At 41.6% G+C, this 16,814-nt stretch overlaps 1 protein-coding gene across 2 annotated transcripts in view; it reads right to left on the bottom strand.

Moving 5' to 3' along the window:
* AMBRA1 (autophagy and beclin 1 regulator 1) overlaps positions 1-16,814 on the bottom strand; it is a 126,103-nt gene that overhangs the window by 15,799 nt on the left and 93,490 nt on the right. For both annotated transcript variants that reach the window (XM_063158984.1, XM_063158985.1), the window contains one exon: positions 12,524-12,663. In XM_063158984.1, the coding sequence (XP_063015054.1) occupies positions 12,524-12,663 (140 nt within the window). The remainder of the gene's footprint in view (positions 1-12,523; positions 12,664-16,814) is intronic.

The following is a 16,814-nucleotide window of genomic DNA, read 5'->3' as shown; positions in this document are numbered from 1 at the left end:
ATGCAGAGCTGCTCACAGCCTGGATTTCCCAGCAGGGATCTGTTCTAAGATGGACTTTTCTTCACGCTTGTGTCCAGCTCACATTATTAACGAGCTTGGAGAGGATGAAGGGCACAGACTTGCAGGCTTTGCTGAAAGTCAAATAAGGATTCAGAGTGGAGCCTGTTAAGAGCCAACAACTTAGCAAGCCTCTCCCTCTACATAGGGGTATTACCTAAACAGCTCAGTTATGTCTCCAGGAAGAAATTAGGACAAAGTACTAGGAATTAATGACAACATTATTAACAAATTACAAGAGAGCTGAAATGCAATTTAGTGCACTTACTTAACCAGTACTTGAAGGGTAAATTGACAAAGCACAGGTCAGCACAACAGACTCAGACATGTGGGTAACCCCCCAGCTGGCATATCCAAAACTGGGAATTGAAGAGGAGAAAGGATTAGGATGAAAATTCCCCAACTCTATCATAACAATACAGTCAGGAGCATGACAGCAAGACAAAACAACCCATAATTAGCAAGTGATGTATGCATGTCCAGGAAGGCATAAATAGCACTTACTACCTTTTCACTTGTATCATCAGGGGATGATTTAAGTGAAATCTGAAGACAGCAGCAATGAGCAAATGCACTGCTCTCCTCCTTCAAATCCTGCCACATGGAAAGGCCCAACAGCAGCCCACTTGTTTGCTCTCATACCGAATTAAATTTTGATTACAACATTGCTGCCTGCAATCCCATCCAAAAATATCAGCACAACCTCATTACCAAAATGTAGACTGTAGCAAGCCCAACACAGAAAGGAAGCTGCCTTTCTGATGCCATGCAATGCACCTAATTTTCATGCTGCCAAGTTTGCTTTCTCCACAAAAGGAAATATTCCTTAAAGCTGATTTCTCAAATATACTGTCCATTCAAGATCACTAAATGCAAGCACACAAAACCAGATTAGTTACAAAGATTTGAATTTCCCAAGACATGCTTTCTTCCCTTTGTGTAAACTTGTCATTTCTAAGCCGTTCAAACTGTATCAAGGAAATAGAGTGAACTACAAGAGAGCAAGGTGACACTATGCTAAGGAACAGGAATCTATTGTCCTGGTTTGGGAAGGAAGAAGCAGCACACAGTATCTCATGCAATGCAATGCAATGCTGGCCATATTCCAGATGCATCCTTGTCAGCAGCTCATTATCTCTTCTGCCAGTGTGGTGATGATCAGCACAGCAAGCCCATCCCTAGCTCCCATGATTAGCTAGGCAACGGTATTGTTAGTACAAGGCGAGGTTTGGCACTCCCAGCAGCTGCCTGGATGGGAAAACAATAATTTCTAACGCCCTACTTCATAAATATTTAGCTTTCTGTGCAGGCGATGAACCACGTGCAGAGACAAATCCAAGTGAAACTGGCTGCTGTGCAAACTGTATGGAACCAAAGCAAAGGGGATTTCTGGAGTAATTCTGCAGGGCAGTAACTCCCTTTGACCAAGAAGAGGTGGCAGCTTCACTGGTGCCAGCCCATGTGTAACTAGCCAGGGGAAGGGCACAAGATCAAGTACAGGAACTCAAGGAACACAAGATCTGCAGTTTATGATTGACAACCACAGATATTAAAATGATGCATGACATCATCCTGTCCATCACATTGAGATGAATGATGCATCTAAGAGCAGCCTCATTTTCACTCCTCATACTGATACAACCCACTAATTTTCCAGAATCCTGCAAGTTTTGCCTGTGTGAAAACCAGCAACCATGCAGAAACATACCCTGATACCTACTTGAATTGTCCAAGGTGCTGCAGAAGCAGGACAGCAGCAGCTTGTGCAGCTGGTAGCTGTGTGCCTGCTTCAGGGAGGGTGCCAACTCAGCTTGGAACACTTTGCAAACAACTGGTCCTGCCAGCAGTCCTGCCAGCCAGGTTAAATATTTTGATTTTTGAAGATGCTGTATTCAAACTCACACCATTTGTATGAGGTCAGCCTTATAAAGCTGGTGGCACCAGTAGCTAATTCAGCAGCTCTTCTCTCTCAACAATGTAAACATATATGAGTTTGTTCTGACTACCAGTGGACACTTAAGGCTGGATCCACTTCATGATCTTGTGGCCAGTGGATAAGACTTAGACAGAAGGCACATCCCTAACAGCCATCTTCCCTCAGTAAAATTTTGGTATCTCAGCTAATGAAGAGAGTCATCACTCAGCTAAGCTCGCAGATACTTCAGAGAGAAAGAAAAGAGAGATTAATACAATAAGAAGAACCCAAACAGAAGAGTTTCTTCTGATCCACAGGACCAGTATAGCTAAAAACTAAGTGACTTCCAGGAGTCACCATTTGCAACCTACCTACAGATTGCATGCAGAAGATAAGCAGACTCATAAAATAATTTGAAATGGATGAAACACACCACCAGAAAGCATAAAGAGGAATTTGTCTTATATTCTATGGCAGAAGTCTTCAATTAAGAATCAGTCTTCCAACAGATCCAACAGGAGTAACAAATGGAAATTTAGCACCAAGACAATGACAGAGCAGAAAGAAAAAAGTTTAGTATGAAAGTGTGGACATTTGATTATCTTAGGACTCAAGTAAAAATACTGCAGTTGAGAGTGCTGCCCATAAGGAATGCAAGGTTGAACAGAAAAAACAGTGTTGAGAATAAGGACAAGGAAAGTCCCTCTTAGACAGCCTTCATTCTTTTGCCAAAACACCAGAACAATTTTTAAAAGTGATTTTTTTAGAAATTTTTTATACTACAGTCATGTAAACACACTGTGTTTACACAGTGTGACATAGGAAGTTGTAACTTGTATCATGGTCATGAGAAAAAGAGCACAGCACCCAAGCCAAATAGCTGGGAACAAACAAGGCAGAAATAGACCAAATAAGAATTCCCTGAATTTTCACTTTCTTCTCACTAAATCTTGCCAGTATGCCATGGTATCCTTTACTATCTGGCTCCAACCACACCAAGTACCAGGCAGGGACACCTCTGGAAGGCAAATAACAGATTCCAGAAGACACAGCTTAAAGGTCTTCACACAAGCACAGTTCAGCTTGATATTATCATCCACACAGCTCTAAAGATGGACAATTTACTTAAGTCCTCTAAAAATCTAAAGGCTTGTTAATTGCTTAAAGTGATTACAGGCAGACTACACTCCAAATAAGCTTTGAACCCTCAGAATATCTTAGGCTGTTTATGATCTATCAGCTCTTCCACTGGCTTAGACAATTTAGGATGCTAGAAGTGTTTGGAGGAGTGCAAATTGTTTATGCCTTCTAAGGCTTTAAAACATCTTAAACTGCTACAAGAGAGCTAAAGTCACTCTTAAGTCATATTTGAACTTTCATTACTGTTTTAGCAGAAGCTAACACTGATGAAATAGGGTTGTTTTGTAGATATTATGCCAGTAAACTAAACCACAAAAATACATCTAGAATGAGAGAAAGTAACATCAAAATAAATGCTTAAAATTAGCAAGCATAGTAAATGCTTATTTTTAATAGAACATTGGAATATGCACACACAAGCTGCCAAGCTCCAGAACCAAGGTCTTGGTTTGGTCAAGCCTCAGTGAGATCCACAGGGCAAGCAAAGTTTTATATTTTTAATCTTCAGCAGCTTTGAAATTATCCAACTAAAAAGTATTCTGTTTATCATACAGGGGAAACTGCCTCCAAAAAAAAAAGGAAAAAAAGGAAAAAAAATCATCAAGAACCCCAAATTGCAATTATTACTCCAATTATTCATAGTTTGTAGACATGAAGTTAAAATTATTGGCAGACAGATTTTAAATAGGGAACAAAAATGAAAAAAAAAATTGGCTGTTTTATTTGCTAGCTGGATTCATTAGCAGAGTCCTGCTGGAAAAAAAACAGGCATAAGGGACACCAAATAAAACTCCTCAAATAATATGGATTAAAAACTGTAAAATTAAAGAAAATCTTATTGGAAAGCCAAGGAAGTAAACAAGTGAACACGGAAGGTCTAGTATAGATCTGTGGAGAAAAAAAAGGTTATAAGGCAGGCAGGGAACTCGTGCTGCAAGGGAGGGAAAAGACATTCTAAAAATAAACATGAGGAAAATGGCATTAAAATGAAAAAAGGACTATTCGTTAGTGAGGCTAACGACAAAAATCAATGGTGTTTCAAAGTGGACAAGATATTGAACTCTCTTCTCTGAAGTCTCCACTTCTAAAATATCCAAGGGTACTTGTGTAATTAGGGACTAAGAAATATGCCAGACATAGCAGCTAGTTGCACTCATTTCAATTTTTTTTTTTAAAGTTAACTTTTTTGAGTCATTTGCACCTGTTTTTTAATACATTTCAAAAAAAAAAAAAAAGAGGAAATGACAAAAGGGCAAAAAAGTCAACTTAGCAGCACTCTTCAAAAAGAAAGTCACACTTAAAACTGACTATTATTGTCTTCTAAGTGTAACTTTTATCTTTAAAGAGAGTAATATAACAAATAGAAAAAAGAAGATATATTGAAACAATGAAAGAGTGAGCCATATGCAGTAGGCAGTTAGTAAAATAATTGCTTGCATGAAATTTAACTGCTTTTGAAGACAGAATTAGAAAAAAGTACAGGAAGAAAAGGTGGCAGGTGTGATCTGAATAGATGTAACTGAAGCATTTGGTAACTGTTTTTACAGCACGTGGCTGTGCTCTTACAAAGAGCTCTACTGAAACTGAGAACTAGTTAGGGCCTGCAGATGACCAGTGATGCAGAGCACAAACTGGTAAATACCAGGCTATGATTTCTTAACACAGAGCTCTGTACCAAGTTCCCTTTCTCATGGTGCAAAATAAGTGTCATTAAGGAGTCAGTCCTACAGTATTTCTTGAAGAATTGGGGGAGGGAAATGAGCTTGCTAGTAACTGAAGACTTAAAGCAGCTTTCAAAATTTATCTTTAGGAATCACAGACGTATTTAAGTGGAATTTTCTGAAGGCAACTTTTGCCTAATGCCATCAGTTATCTTGGATATCCCATTCACATACAAAAAGGGAAAAAAGAATAAAAAATGGTATTGGAATGGAAATACTGTTTCAACTGTTTCAAGCCTCCACATTAGCAGTCTACTTCAGCAACTGCAATGACCAAGCCTCTTGGCACTGAGGTTACCTAGGCTTCCTTGCAGAATTTGGAAGTAATTAATTTAGTTTATCTTAAATGCAAGAATGACAAAATCCAAATGTATGCTTGCAGGATGCATCTATAGTGCAAAATGGGCCATCTTTCCTTCTTTACAGTCCTTTCATCAATCAAAAGCATCTTTTATCCTCCTTTAGACAATTCAATGTGTCTTTTGGTTAACAGGCAGCAGAAGTCCAGGACACACATTCACTTCCTTGTTAAAGGCCCTGTGCAGATGCTGCCATTCAAAAGGCCATTTGCTGGGAGGATGCAGGCATAAATAGTATCTCCAGCTACCCCAGTTATCAGTTGTGAGAACATTTCCTATGCAGGGCTGCTAACATCCCTTGGTTACACATGAAGGAAGACAGTTCCTCCTTCTGTCTCCTTGTTTACTCCATCCTCCAGAAGCTATTCTTAAGAGGCAAAGGATGTAGCTTATGCTGCTGGGAGCATCATGGCTGGAGGCTGCAGAGCCTGAGGAACAGAGCCAGCCAGCAGGGAGACATGATGTGCCAGGCAGCTGCATAGATTACCATCTCTTTACCAACACTGATAACTAGATGTAGACACATTGTCCCCATCAGTAGATGGGAGGATATGCTATTCTCAGAGAAAAAAAAAAGATTGGCACAGACAGACAAATGCAGTGATCACTTGCAAAGCATAGGAATTTATCATAAAGATAATTTTCCTGGAATAATTTCATGTGAGAGAGATCTCACCCCAAAGAATTAAAACATGCACACTGAATCAGTTTGAGACTCTCCACACCTACTTCCCAATGAGAGAAATCTAAGCAATGCTGCCTCTGAACCAGATGCATCTTCAGGAGTATATTAATTCCATTACCAGAAGCTCTGACAGCTGAAGAAATCCTTCCTCTCTTGTGAATGCCTGCATTAAAAAGCTAGCCTTAAACAAGGTGTTTCAAGAGCTTGACATTTTCTCAGAACAGTGAGGTTTCTGTAACAGTATTTGCAAAAGCATGTGAGCACTGATCCCTTCCAGAACCTGCTTCTGAGCACAGGAGAGAGGACACCCCAGATGCAAAAACAAACAATTGATATTTGGAGCCCCTGCCTTCTTCCCATGGTGTTCCTCCACAAGCAGAGACAGCAAAGGGCAGCATGCAGTCTGCTCCTCACTACTTTTGGTCTCACCTGCTTATGTTTTGCAAGACAGTTCATGTTTGAGATGCCCCACCAGGGATGTTTCTGAAGGGGAAAGCTCTTGTTGGGATGTGACAGGATAGGAAAGGTTGTGAACATTAAGAATCAAGTTCCTTTTTAATTTAGTAGAGGTGCTTCTACCACACAAGACAGACACAGAGGACTTCATTCCATTATGCAAATCCAAGGATTCAGAAACTGAATCAAACCTTGAAGTATGCAGAATCAAGAAAGGGAGATTTACTGAAGATTATTACTGGTCACAGTTACAAAGGATGTCAGGTAGAATGTAGCAAGAGAAAAACATCCTTGGGGAGGCTAAAAAAGCACTAGCAGCCATGCAGAAAAGTCAGTGTGCAGCAGGACAACAGAGGAGTGGGGGAATTCACACTGCTGTATCACTTCCTGTGATGGACCTCCAGGCCACAGTTTAGTACATAATAGCTCACTTTGCTTCCTAAATGGAGCCTAAAGGCATTCCTGCTTATATCTGACATGGCTCTTCCACTGAATATCACTGTTATCAATTTAGTGTCTTGATTTACCTCAGTGGTGCCCACCCTTGAAAACATGGCAGCCTCAGAGCCTTTCAATACCACACTTCTGCACTGAACACAAATTCATCTTAAATCCAAAAAGCACAGATTATCATGGGTTAATCTGAAGCCATGTGGAAGCAGACAGCAGACTTATGATCTAATGGGTATGCAAGTCTACCAGTTAGCAACCTTGACAAGAGTGAACTACAAGACCCTTGGAAAAGAAAAAGGCTGTCACAGCCTCATAAAGACTGCAAACTGTTCCCAAGCCACATCTGAGCTAACATTCTTTTATCAGCAGGATTTGCCTGTGAACCACAGACCTGAGTCCTCTTGCTCCAGCTCCAAGATCAGACTTGTGAACAGTAAATAGTTTCTCCTGTCGGTCACTTGTAGAGGAAGTTACTTCCAAAAGCTGGGTTCCTGCTGCAAAGGAATCCAGTCCCCTGGGTTCTTTCACACACACCATTCCTCAAAGACTTAGATTCAGAGGGTAAAGTACACAAAGTTTTTAACAGGTCACAGAGACCTGCTCTCACCTCCCCAGAGCACAACAGCTCCGAGAACCAACTTGTCAACACCTATTAAGATGGGAACCCTGGGTTTAGAATACCAAAACCTGCCTCATGGCTCAGCAGCTCAGTCTCACCCTCAGTCACAAGTATGCCAGTCAGCTTGTCTCTGCAAGCTGAGCTGCATTTCCAAACAGCTGAATCTTTTGCATCCATCCAACAAACATACAGGCTATTGCAGAAATCATCGGGTTGCCACCTTCTTCTAATTTGCAGTCACAACCTAATCAGTCAATTTGTGCCTCTTTGCTCTCTAATAAAAAAACATTTATTTATTTATTTATTTATTTATTTATTTATTTATCTAGATCCAAACTGCTAGCCCCATTATCCCAGTGGGGTATGCAGCCAGGTGGCAATATGCTCACCTGGATGACAGCTGAAATATTTTCATTTATATCGGTGTCAGAAGTCACCATGGATCCACCAAAGGGAAACAAACCACTCTTAGCCAACCTGATTGCCTTCTCCAATGGGAATACTGGTTAGATAGGGGAGGGAAGAGAAGTGGTGTTGTCTACCTTGACTTTAGCAACCCTTTTAACACTGTCTCCCATGTTATCCTCACAGGCAAATGGGAGCTGCAGGAAGGATGTGAGGATGAAGCAGTGGATTGAGGTGGCTGAATGACAGGTCTCAGAGTCCTGCTGGAAGCCTGTAACTAGTGGTGTCCCCTAAGGGTTAATACTGGGCCCAGTACTGTTTAGTTTATTCATGAATGACTTAGATGAAGGGACAGATGCCTCCTCAGGAAGTTCAATGATGACACAAACCTGGGATGGCTGATATCCCTGCCATTCAGAAGGACCTTGACAGGAATGAGAGATGGGCAGAGAAGAACTGACTGAAATTCAAAAAAGGCATGTGCAGGTCCTGAACCTGGGAACCTGCACCAGCACAGGCCAAGGGGCTGATCTGCTGGAATGCGACTCTGTGGAGAAACACATGGGGGTCCTGGTGGCCAAACTGCCCATGAGCCAGCAGTGTCCTTGTGGCCAAGAAGGCCCCACAATCCTGGGGTGTATTAGAAACAGCTTTAACAGCTCTTTTACAGGTCAAGGGAGGTGACCCTGCCCCTTTGCCCAGCCCTGGTGAGGCCAAATCAGGAGCATTGTGTCCACTCCTGGACTTATCAAGACAAGAGAGACACGGAGCTCCAGGAGCAGGTCCAGTGGAGGGCTACACTGAGGATAGGGGACTGAAGAGAGGGTGTCAAGAAGATGGAGCCAGGCTCTTCCTGACAGTGCTGACCAACAAGCAATGGGTAGAAACTGGAACACAAAGTTCCACCAAAACAAGACGAAGGACTTTACTGTCCAGGTGACTGAGCACTGGAACAAGTTGCTCAGTGAGATTTCACTATCTCCTTCCCTGGAAATATTAAAAAGCCATCTGGTCACTATCCTGAGTTATGTGTTCTAAGGGATGCTGCTTGACCAGAGGTTGGACTAGATGACTTCCAATGGTCCCTTTCAACCTTGACCATTCTGTGATATACATTTAAATGGTTCTTGCTTCTTGGATATTTATGGAAGGCTATATAACCCCCTCCTTATCTTTCCTTTTTAGCCCTGATAAAGACTCCACACTGCAGATTTTCTTAGATAAAATGTTCCCCTGATCCCACTATCAAGCACTCTATGCTACTGTGCAAGTTAAAAGGCAAATTTTAAACTATTCCAGCTTATATATCTAGCTTCCTCTACACCCATATTAATATTTTGCCACCTCTGCTGTTAAGCATCTTGTATCTCATCCTAGAACAAAATTTTTTCTTACAGCCTCATGTATTGATGGCTTAATCACCTACAATCACCCAAAACCTCAGGTCTTTCTCCTCCTCCGTCATTTTATCTACTGAACTTAGTGTAATTAGTCACTAAGTGCACTTTGTACTGTTAAAGTCTCATTTCTATAGCTCCAGTCACTTTAACAGCAATCTGATTCCTTTGCAATACTTTGATTTTTCTCTGCAGTGACAAAGCTAATGTCACATCCTCAGCAAATTTATTCAGTGCACCCTTACCAGCCATTAATGTAAATAGTACTAATCAACCAGTTCCAGAACTGTTTTTTTAAAGAAGCCAAATGACCTCTTTTTTGACAGAGACCAGCTGTCAATAATGTTGTATTCTTTCCTTTTGCCAGGACTTCACCCACTCTTTACCTGATCTTGTTCTAATTCTTTAGAAATTAACTAGATTTATTGTAGTTCCAATATAGGAACTGCCTTACTAAACCACAGATATGTTAGACCTAGAGCAAATCCCTGGCTGAGCCTTTAATTAGAAATAAAACCACAAAATTCTCAAGGACAGGTACACAACCTACTGTACTCCACTGCAAATCACAATGCATTTGATCCCACTTTACATGTTTGGGTTTTTTTTTTACCTACCTTCAAAATGTACCCTATAAATTTGTGTACTGAGATTACAATAATGGACTGACAACATAATTTCCATTTCAATTTTTAACCAGTGTTTCTTTTGAACACTGGGAGGACTACTTGCATAGCATCCCATTATGAGTCCATGGAGCTTCAAAGTTAGGCCTTTTTTTTTTTCCTTTTTTTTGGTCAGTTTGTACTTCCAGTCTACTCATTTAAATCCTCTACTTGAGGAACAGCTGCGATTTCAATCTGTTTATATGATTCCTGTAGTACTTGGTTTCAAATGCCTCCACTGCATATGTGAATTAAGACCCAGGGAATTATAACAGTATCTGTTGTTTGTTACTGACCACAGCTTGCCAAATTAGAACAGTGTGGGGGGAGGGGGGGTCAGTTGTACAGTGTTTTCCTGCTGTTTGCTAGACTATCCTCCATATATCAATTATCAATATATTCTCCTCTATCAATTGCTGAATCCTGCATTTGTCTTCCACTGTATTACTGTGTATGGAAACCACACAAATATTTTTCATTTTCTCCCTCATTGCTCAAGTTAAAGCCAATATGCACACCAATCTCAAAACAAGTTTATTAAGCCAGGAACTACTGAGATGGCATGTCAGGATTTTTCCTTTCTCTAAGGATCTGTCAAGTAGATCTGGAACAGACACCACAGCTGCAAGCCACTTCTACTCTGATAGAGCCTCCTTCACCTTTGTGTTCTTATGTTAGTACCTCTATGCAAATTATACAGCTCAGTGAGTATCTACACCTTCATGCTGAGGTTAACAAGACACTCTTGACTCTTTTTAGTCTATAAAATGGTGCAGTTGAGAACAGAACACATCAGGTGTCCTGCTCCAGAAAGAACCCACCAGACCATGTGATGTTTACAATTATCACCAGAAGCATACAATCCACCAGCAGGAAACCTGCTGAAGCATTTTTGTCAACCCCCCCCAATAAATCTCCCACCTAATACAGCCACCTTGTTTCATGTTCACATACAAACCACCTATTTTTGTTGGAATAGTGCATAATTAACACAGTGAGCTAAGAAGGTTGCACATGGATGTTGCAGAAGGGCTGATTGTGCTTCCATACCATATCATAAAAGTGTTCATATTGACTCTTTAATTAGTGAGGTGCCAAGAAGAGACATGCCTTTCAGCTTTGGGGTATACTGCAAGAACTGGAGTGGAAATCTAATGTGGGCTGTGTGAAGCCAGGACAGCTAGATCAAGCTTGACTGTGCAGCATTCAATCAAAGAATCCATCCTCAGGGAGACTTCATTTCCCTGGGTTCTCATCCAAGTTCATCTCACGAACCATAATCAGCAAACTAAATCTTAACCATTTTTCTATACCGAAAATAACTTAGAATATTCCCAAGTTCAAGAAATGAGCCATTATTCCTGAATAATTCTGCTTAGAAAATACAGCAACTGTTCTTAAAGAAATCCACTTATCCTGAAAGAGAGTGATTAGAGCTTATTCCATAACAGCATCTTATAGAATTTCATGTATAAATAAGGTCTTGATGAAAGATTATGTTCAAAAGAACAAGAGAGCTGCTTGAAAAGCACTGCCATTCTGTACTACCACAACTGGTCCAATCTGATCTCCAACCAGACTTCACCAGAAGGCTATGATGAATTAGTCACTGTTACCATTGTATATATTTATTCTGATTTCAGCTAGTGATTCTAAACTGACAACATGACTCTCCTCAAGCACCACATGCCTGATGTCATGGCACAACAGATGGAGTCCACATGCATGTGGTATGATCACCAGCAGTGCTCTAAGTTCCTAGGTGCCAGCTTTTAAGTTCCAAGGAACTTCAACATGTGAAGCACAACCCAAAAGAACACTAAGGTAGTTTACTACCAGGAAATAACTGAAGCAGAGAAACTTCTGAAGGGTCCCCACAGCATAAAAAAATGTGGTCCCAAAAGAACATTTGACCAACACAATGGAAAGAAGGGTTTCAGCAAAGTAGGATGCAGACACTCCCCAGGAACACTGAAAGTATGTGTCACTGTCATCATCTGTGTCAGACCACAACTAAACTAGCTTGTGCTGAATTGTAAGCTTATAAAAGGGGCAGTACACCTTTAACAGCTCTATACAAATTAAAGGGAACTGAAATGTATATGTCACACCACTGGACTTTCGGTGAGGACACCAAAATAATTCACTGGCTTGCTCATAATCATGACAAAAATCTTTGCAGTTCACAGAATCTCTTGCTTGAATACTGAAAAAAGTATTTGATAATTCTAGGTCAGCAACTTGCAACCTGGCTGGTAGTCTTCAAGAAGACCTTGAAAGCTGAGGAAAGCAAGCATATTACTAACTCAAATTTCCTGTCACTGTAAACCTTCAGAAATCTATAAATCCACAGAGGCTGAAAGACACTGCACTAGTCATTTGAGAAATAAAGGATCCAGAAATCCTAGTAGGACACGGGAAATAACATGAGCTAATGAGATGCACTTCAAACACTCTCTGAAGTTCACCATCAGCAAAACAAATACTGATTGTAAGAGACTCAGGTAAGCACTGTGGCAGTCCAAAGGAAGTATCAGGTATTGGGGTTTTAGGATGCCTCAAGCACAAGAAAAGCCATGTTATCCCCACTACCTGAGAACAGAATGGCTACAGCAGTTACAGCTCTCTGAAGTGTCTCCTGAAGCACTTACTCTGGTCGGCAAATCACCAGGTCCCCTTTGTTGGTGCCGTATGCCAGTCCCAGGCCGGGCTCGGGCAGCCAGCGAGCAGAGTTTATGCTGACGTGTCTCCTCTGGTCGGCGGGCATCGGGTACAGAACGTTGAAAACTCTCTGGAACAACAACAGGAGATTACTTGACAGGACAACACGAGGCAGGAGAGCCAAGAAGGCTCAAACAAATTTCCCCACAGCAGCATAGGTGGCCATAGAGATATGTCACTTCACAGGATTGCAGGCCATCACTTAATCAGCAGTGAGAGTAAGCAGCTGCTAGAAATGCACATACATGTGCCCTTAAATCTTTAATGGGCTGACTGGCACACAGCTGTGACACATCCAGCAACCCAAACTGGGTATACTGACAACAACCCATTTAGCCCAAAAATATGACACATGGAAATCATAAAAACGAAGCCATGGGAAATAGAAAAAGCAGTAATGAATCAGTCTGGCTACTTCGAATATAGAGGGACAAGATGCTTCAGTGTACTGGGCCATTCAAGTATCAGGACTTTGGAAGGGTAGGACTGAAAACTGCATTTACAAGACCAAATCATTAAGAGAATTTCTTCAAAAATTTAGCTAGTACACTGTCATTACCGCAACTAACAGACTTTGAATCTGTATTTTCAATGGGATAAATCTAAGTGAAAGACTGGATTTTATAGTGGGCAAGCATCCAACCTTCACAAAACATTTCCTTCAGACTCCACAAAAAAGGGATGGTGGTGAACCAGTGAGCAGAGAAGGGAATAATGTTATGCTGGAACAATAGGATGAATGTTGATTGGAATGCACATCAATCACTACTGCACTGCTGAGGTGACTTGAAGTAAATAATTAGAAGTCATTAGGATGGTACTTATCAGCTGCCTTAACAAACTGGGGCCATTTTACTCCATAGCTCTGTTGCCCACTGCATATCTTGTCTGTTTGACAATTTAACTTGAGAAGCATGAGTCAGGGAGTACTTAACTATGTGCCCTCCAATAGCTAGTACCCAGAACCTTCATCCTGAGCATTCTCTATGCACACAAAGCAAGTCAGAGCAAAACAATATAGCTGCATTATTTCCCACCACCAGCAACAAATTTAACTGCTCCTCTGAGGAGGTCACATTAGACAAGAAAAAAGGATTTCTCTGTATGGCAGAAGCTGGCCACTCTGCCTTGGCTGTATCACTCAGCAGTTAGTGCATTCAGAGAAGCTGAATGCATTTGGGCAGAAGGAACAGGTCTCTAGGGGTTTAGCTATGTCCTACCCATCTCTGTCATATCAGCCCCATTCCCCTGCCCTGCCTTGCTTGCTGGGGCAGTGGGGAGGGAAGGGCAAGGGGAGAAATAGAAGGGGGGGAATCAGCTGTACAATGGTTAACACCTGTTACCATGGAGATTAGGGTGCACTCTCAGATGGGAAGATTGGATTTGGAGGAGGAAGGAGAGGAAAGGGAGGGGTCTGCCAGAACCAGGAACATAAATTCATAAAATAAACATTCTGAATCTCTCAAGACTGCAAAGGTCTTTCATCATATCCTTTGGCAAGTCAGAAGCAGTCAGTTTCTCTTCTACTGAGAATGACTTTGTCACATCTCAGGAAGCCACCACCTTCCTGGGCTAGCAGCAAGCTCTCCCAACTGGCAGGTCAGCTTGCACAGCTGTTCTCCCACACGCTCCATAACCAGTCACATCAAGACAGGAGACTTGCTGGCTACAGCTGAGCTTTACTGCTTTTACTGCTTTGCAGTAAACAGCACCCCATGGAAAATGCTCCTCTGAGGACATGAGTCTGGTTTTGACAACCTGCAAGTGCTGGCTGAGGGCTGAATCTCAGAGACAAGATAGCTTTAAAATTCTGCATCAGAATAGTTGCTTCATCATTCCACTCCATTCAATTCCAAACAGCTTGTCACGCTGAAGAGCTCCCCTCCCCTGCTGCTTCCCACTCCCACGCTAATGGGACAACTCCATGCAGTGTTAAGGGTGATGACATCCGTGCGTGTGGTAATTAGTACATAAAAAGAGAAAGCAGCTGTACTGGCATAATCACCACTCACAGCAGTAACCAGGACCCAGCTAATCAATCTGATGCAGTCATACAGACTGTCTGTTGCAATTGCATCCATTAACAAGACCCCCTACTCTATACAGAGAGTGGAAAAAAAAATTAAGTTACTTCAACAGCAGCAGGTCCTTCTCTTTAAAGAAGGTCAGAACTCTGCCAGGAAGCATTATTTGCCATAGATCACAGCTAATTCCTTTTGGATTTTTTTTTTGTTTTCTTGTTTTGATCGTTAAATCTTATAAAAAGTTACTGAGATATTTCAACCAAAGTAGCCAGCCTGAAAACATACCACAGACTGACCACACCTCTTTGCTGTGGATTGTTCAGGCTTTGTAATTCTGAACTTCTAGAAAAAATGCTCAAGTTACAACAGGAATCCTACATAAACACAACTCTCCAGCTTCTAGGTCAAGTGATTGGTGCCAACCCTCAAAATCTTAAAATTAACAATACAGATGCATAAAGCTGAAAATTCAAGAGTTTCTTTTCATTAGGGCTGGTCCACAGATTAATTGCAGGCCACATGTAACAGCCATGTTGATGACCAAGGGTTCAGTTTAGAAACACCGTTGTAAAAGTGCAATGATTGATTTTTAAAGGTGCCCACCATACTCCCAGAGTTGCCAAATAGCTTATTTTTAATAGTGTGGCACTTTCAGTTAAAAGATATCATATTGCACCACACCTTATCAGCCCATAATCACCATCAGCAGTCACAAAAAGCTTCCATGCTCTTCACCATAACCAACGTCAGACTTGCTCTTAATGTCACTATACTCCCAATTCAATAATACATGGCCACACCATTAGACATGGCAATTCAGCATTTTAGAAAGTTGACAGCTGCCTTTATGTCCAGATGCTCTTCTGAAATAGTTTTGAATGGTATGTTTCTCTAACAACAAACACTGTGAAGTCTGAGGTGAGTGAGCTTCAGAACATACCTATGGAAGCTTAAGCCCTAGCAGGTAACACAAGTATAGCAAGCTGTTCTCTTCTTGCAACAACAAAAACATATAAATATAATTTCAGTACACATGGCAGGTCCTACTCCTTCCTATTAGGGCCCCATGATCCAGCCTGAATTACACAGAGCAGTTGCTTGACCTGTAGTTATGTTTGTAGAAAACTCTGTCTCTGGTGATCTTTCCACACTCCACCAGGGATTCCAGCAGTCTCCTGTCATTTCAAGGAGTCCATCTCTCCTTGAGTTCAGGGCATGTCAGAAAAGTAAAATACTTTTGTCTAGAAAAACCAAAACTGTCTAGGTAGCTAAACATCCACACAAAATGCAATTTGTACCAAGGGAAAGCAATAGTCAGTAAAGAAACAGGTTGGTTGCTTCCGTTTTACATCCCTGTAATCATGAAACGTGGGGAAAGATTTGGTTGATTTTTGTTTGCACTTTTCTATTTCCAAAAAATGTACTAGAAGCAACAACTTATCCCTTTGGTGCATCTTTTCCATCCTCATTCAACAGGAGTGGGCATGTACATCATGCACTGAACTCTCTAAAGCTGGTTCCACTGCCTCATAGCCACAGGAAAAGACAGCTCAAAGAAAGCAGGGCTATAATGCATGAAGATAAGGAAAAAATAGGTCCTCAAATTATTTAAACAAGCTGCATTTGGAGTGCAAAGGCCACCTCAAGCCCACTGTTGCTGCTTCCCCTCCAACATGTCATTGCTGTCACATCAGTACTGTCACAGCCACTAACTTAGGTATTTACTTATGGCAGAGTGCCAGGAGAGGCTGCATGACAATCAACAGCCTCAAGGAATCTTTCTCAATGATCTCTTCCTCAATGTCAAGCTGACAGGCCCAGGGCACAATACATAAGCATAGAGCTAGACAGTTAATTTATACCTGCCCTGGAGAGGTAAGAAAACTTTTTGCTAGAAGTCTCTGCTACATCCTCATTATTGAGCTAGTCCTTCTGTCTTCCCCTCCCATTCTGTACTAGGGAAGCTGCTGCTTTTTAATAACACATTAAATTCCACCTTTTCCCCCCGTTTCTGGGATGTGCCAAGACTAAAAGCTGGACAGAGCAATTGCCAGGATGCTGTCAGTCACCAAAGCAGCAGCAGGCTGCCCCAGGTCTGCGCTCCTGCTGCCAGCTGGCCACGGGGCTGCACTCGCCTGGCCAGAGCAGAGGCAGGGCATCACCTGCACAGCCACCGCTTCGCTCCAGGCCTTCCCAC

This window comes from Melospiza melodia, chromosome 6 (genome assembly GCF_035770615.1).
Source record: "Melospiza melodia melodia isolate bMelMel2 chromosome 6, bMelMel2.pri, whole genome shotgun sequence".
In the NCBI taxonomy this organism is placed as follows: Eukaryota; Metazoa; Chordata; class Aves; order Passeriformes; family Passerellidae; genus Melospiza; species Melospiza melodia.
Note: the sequence above shows the minus strand (reverse complement) of the source record. Positions and strands in the feature narration are given on the sequence as shown.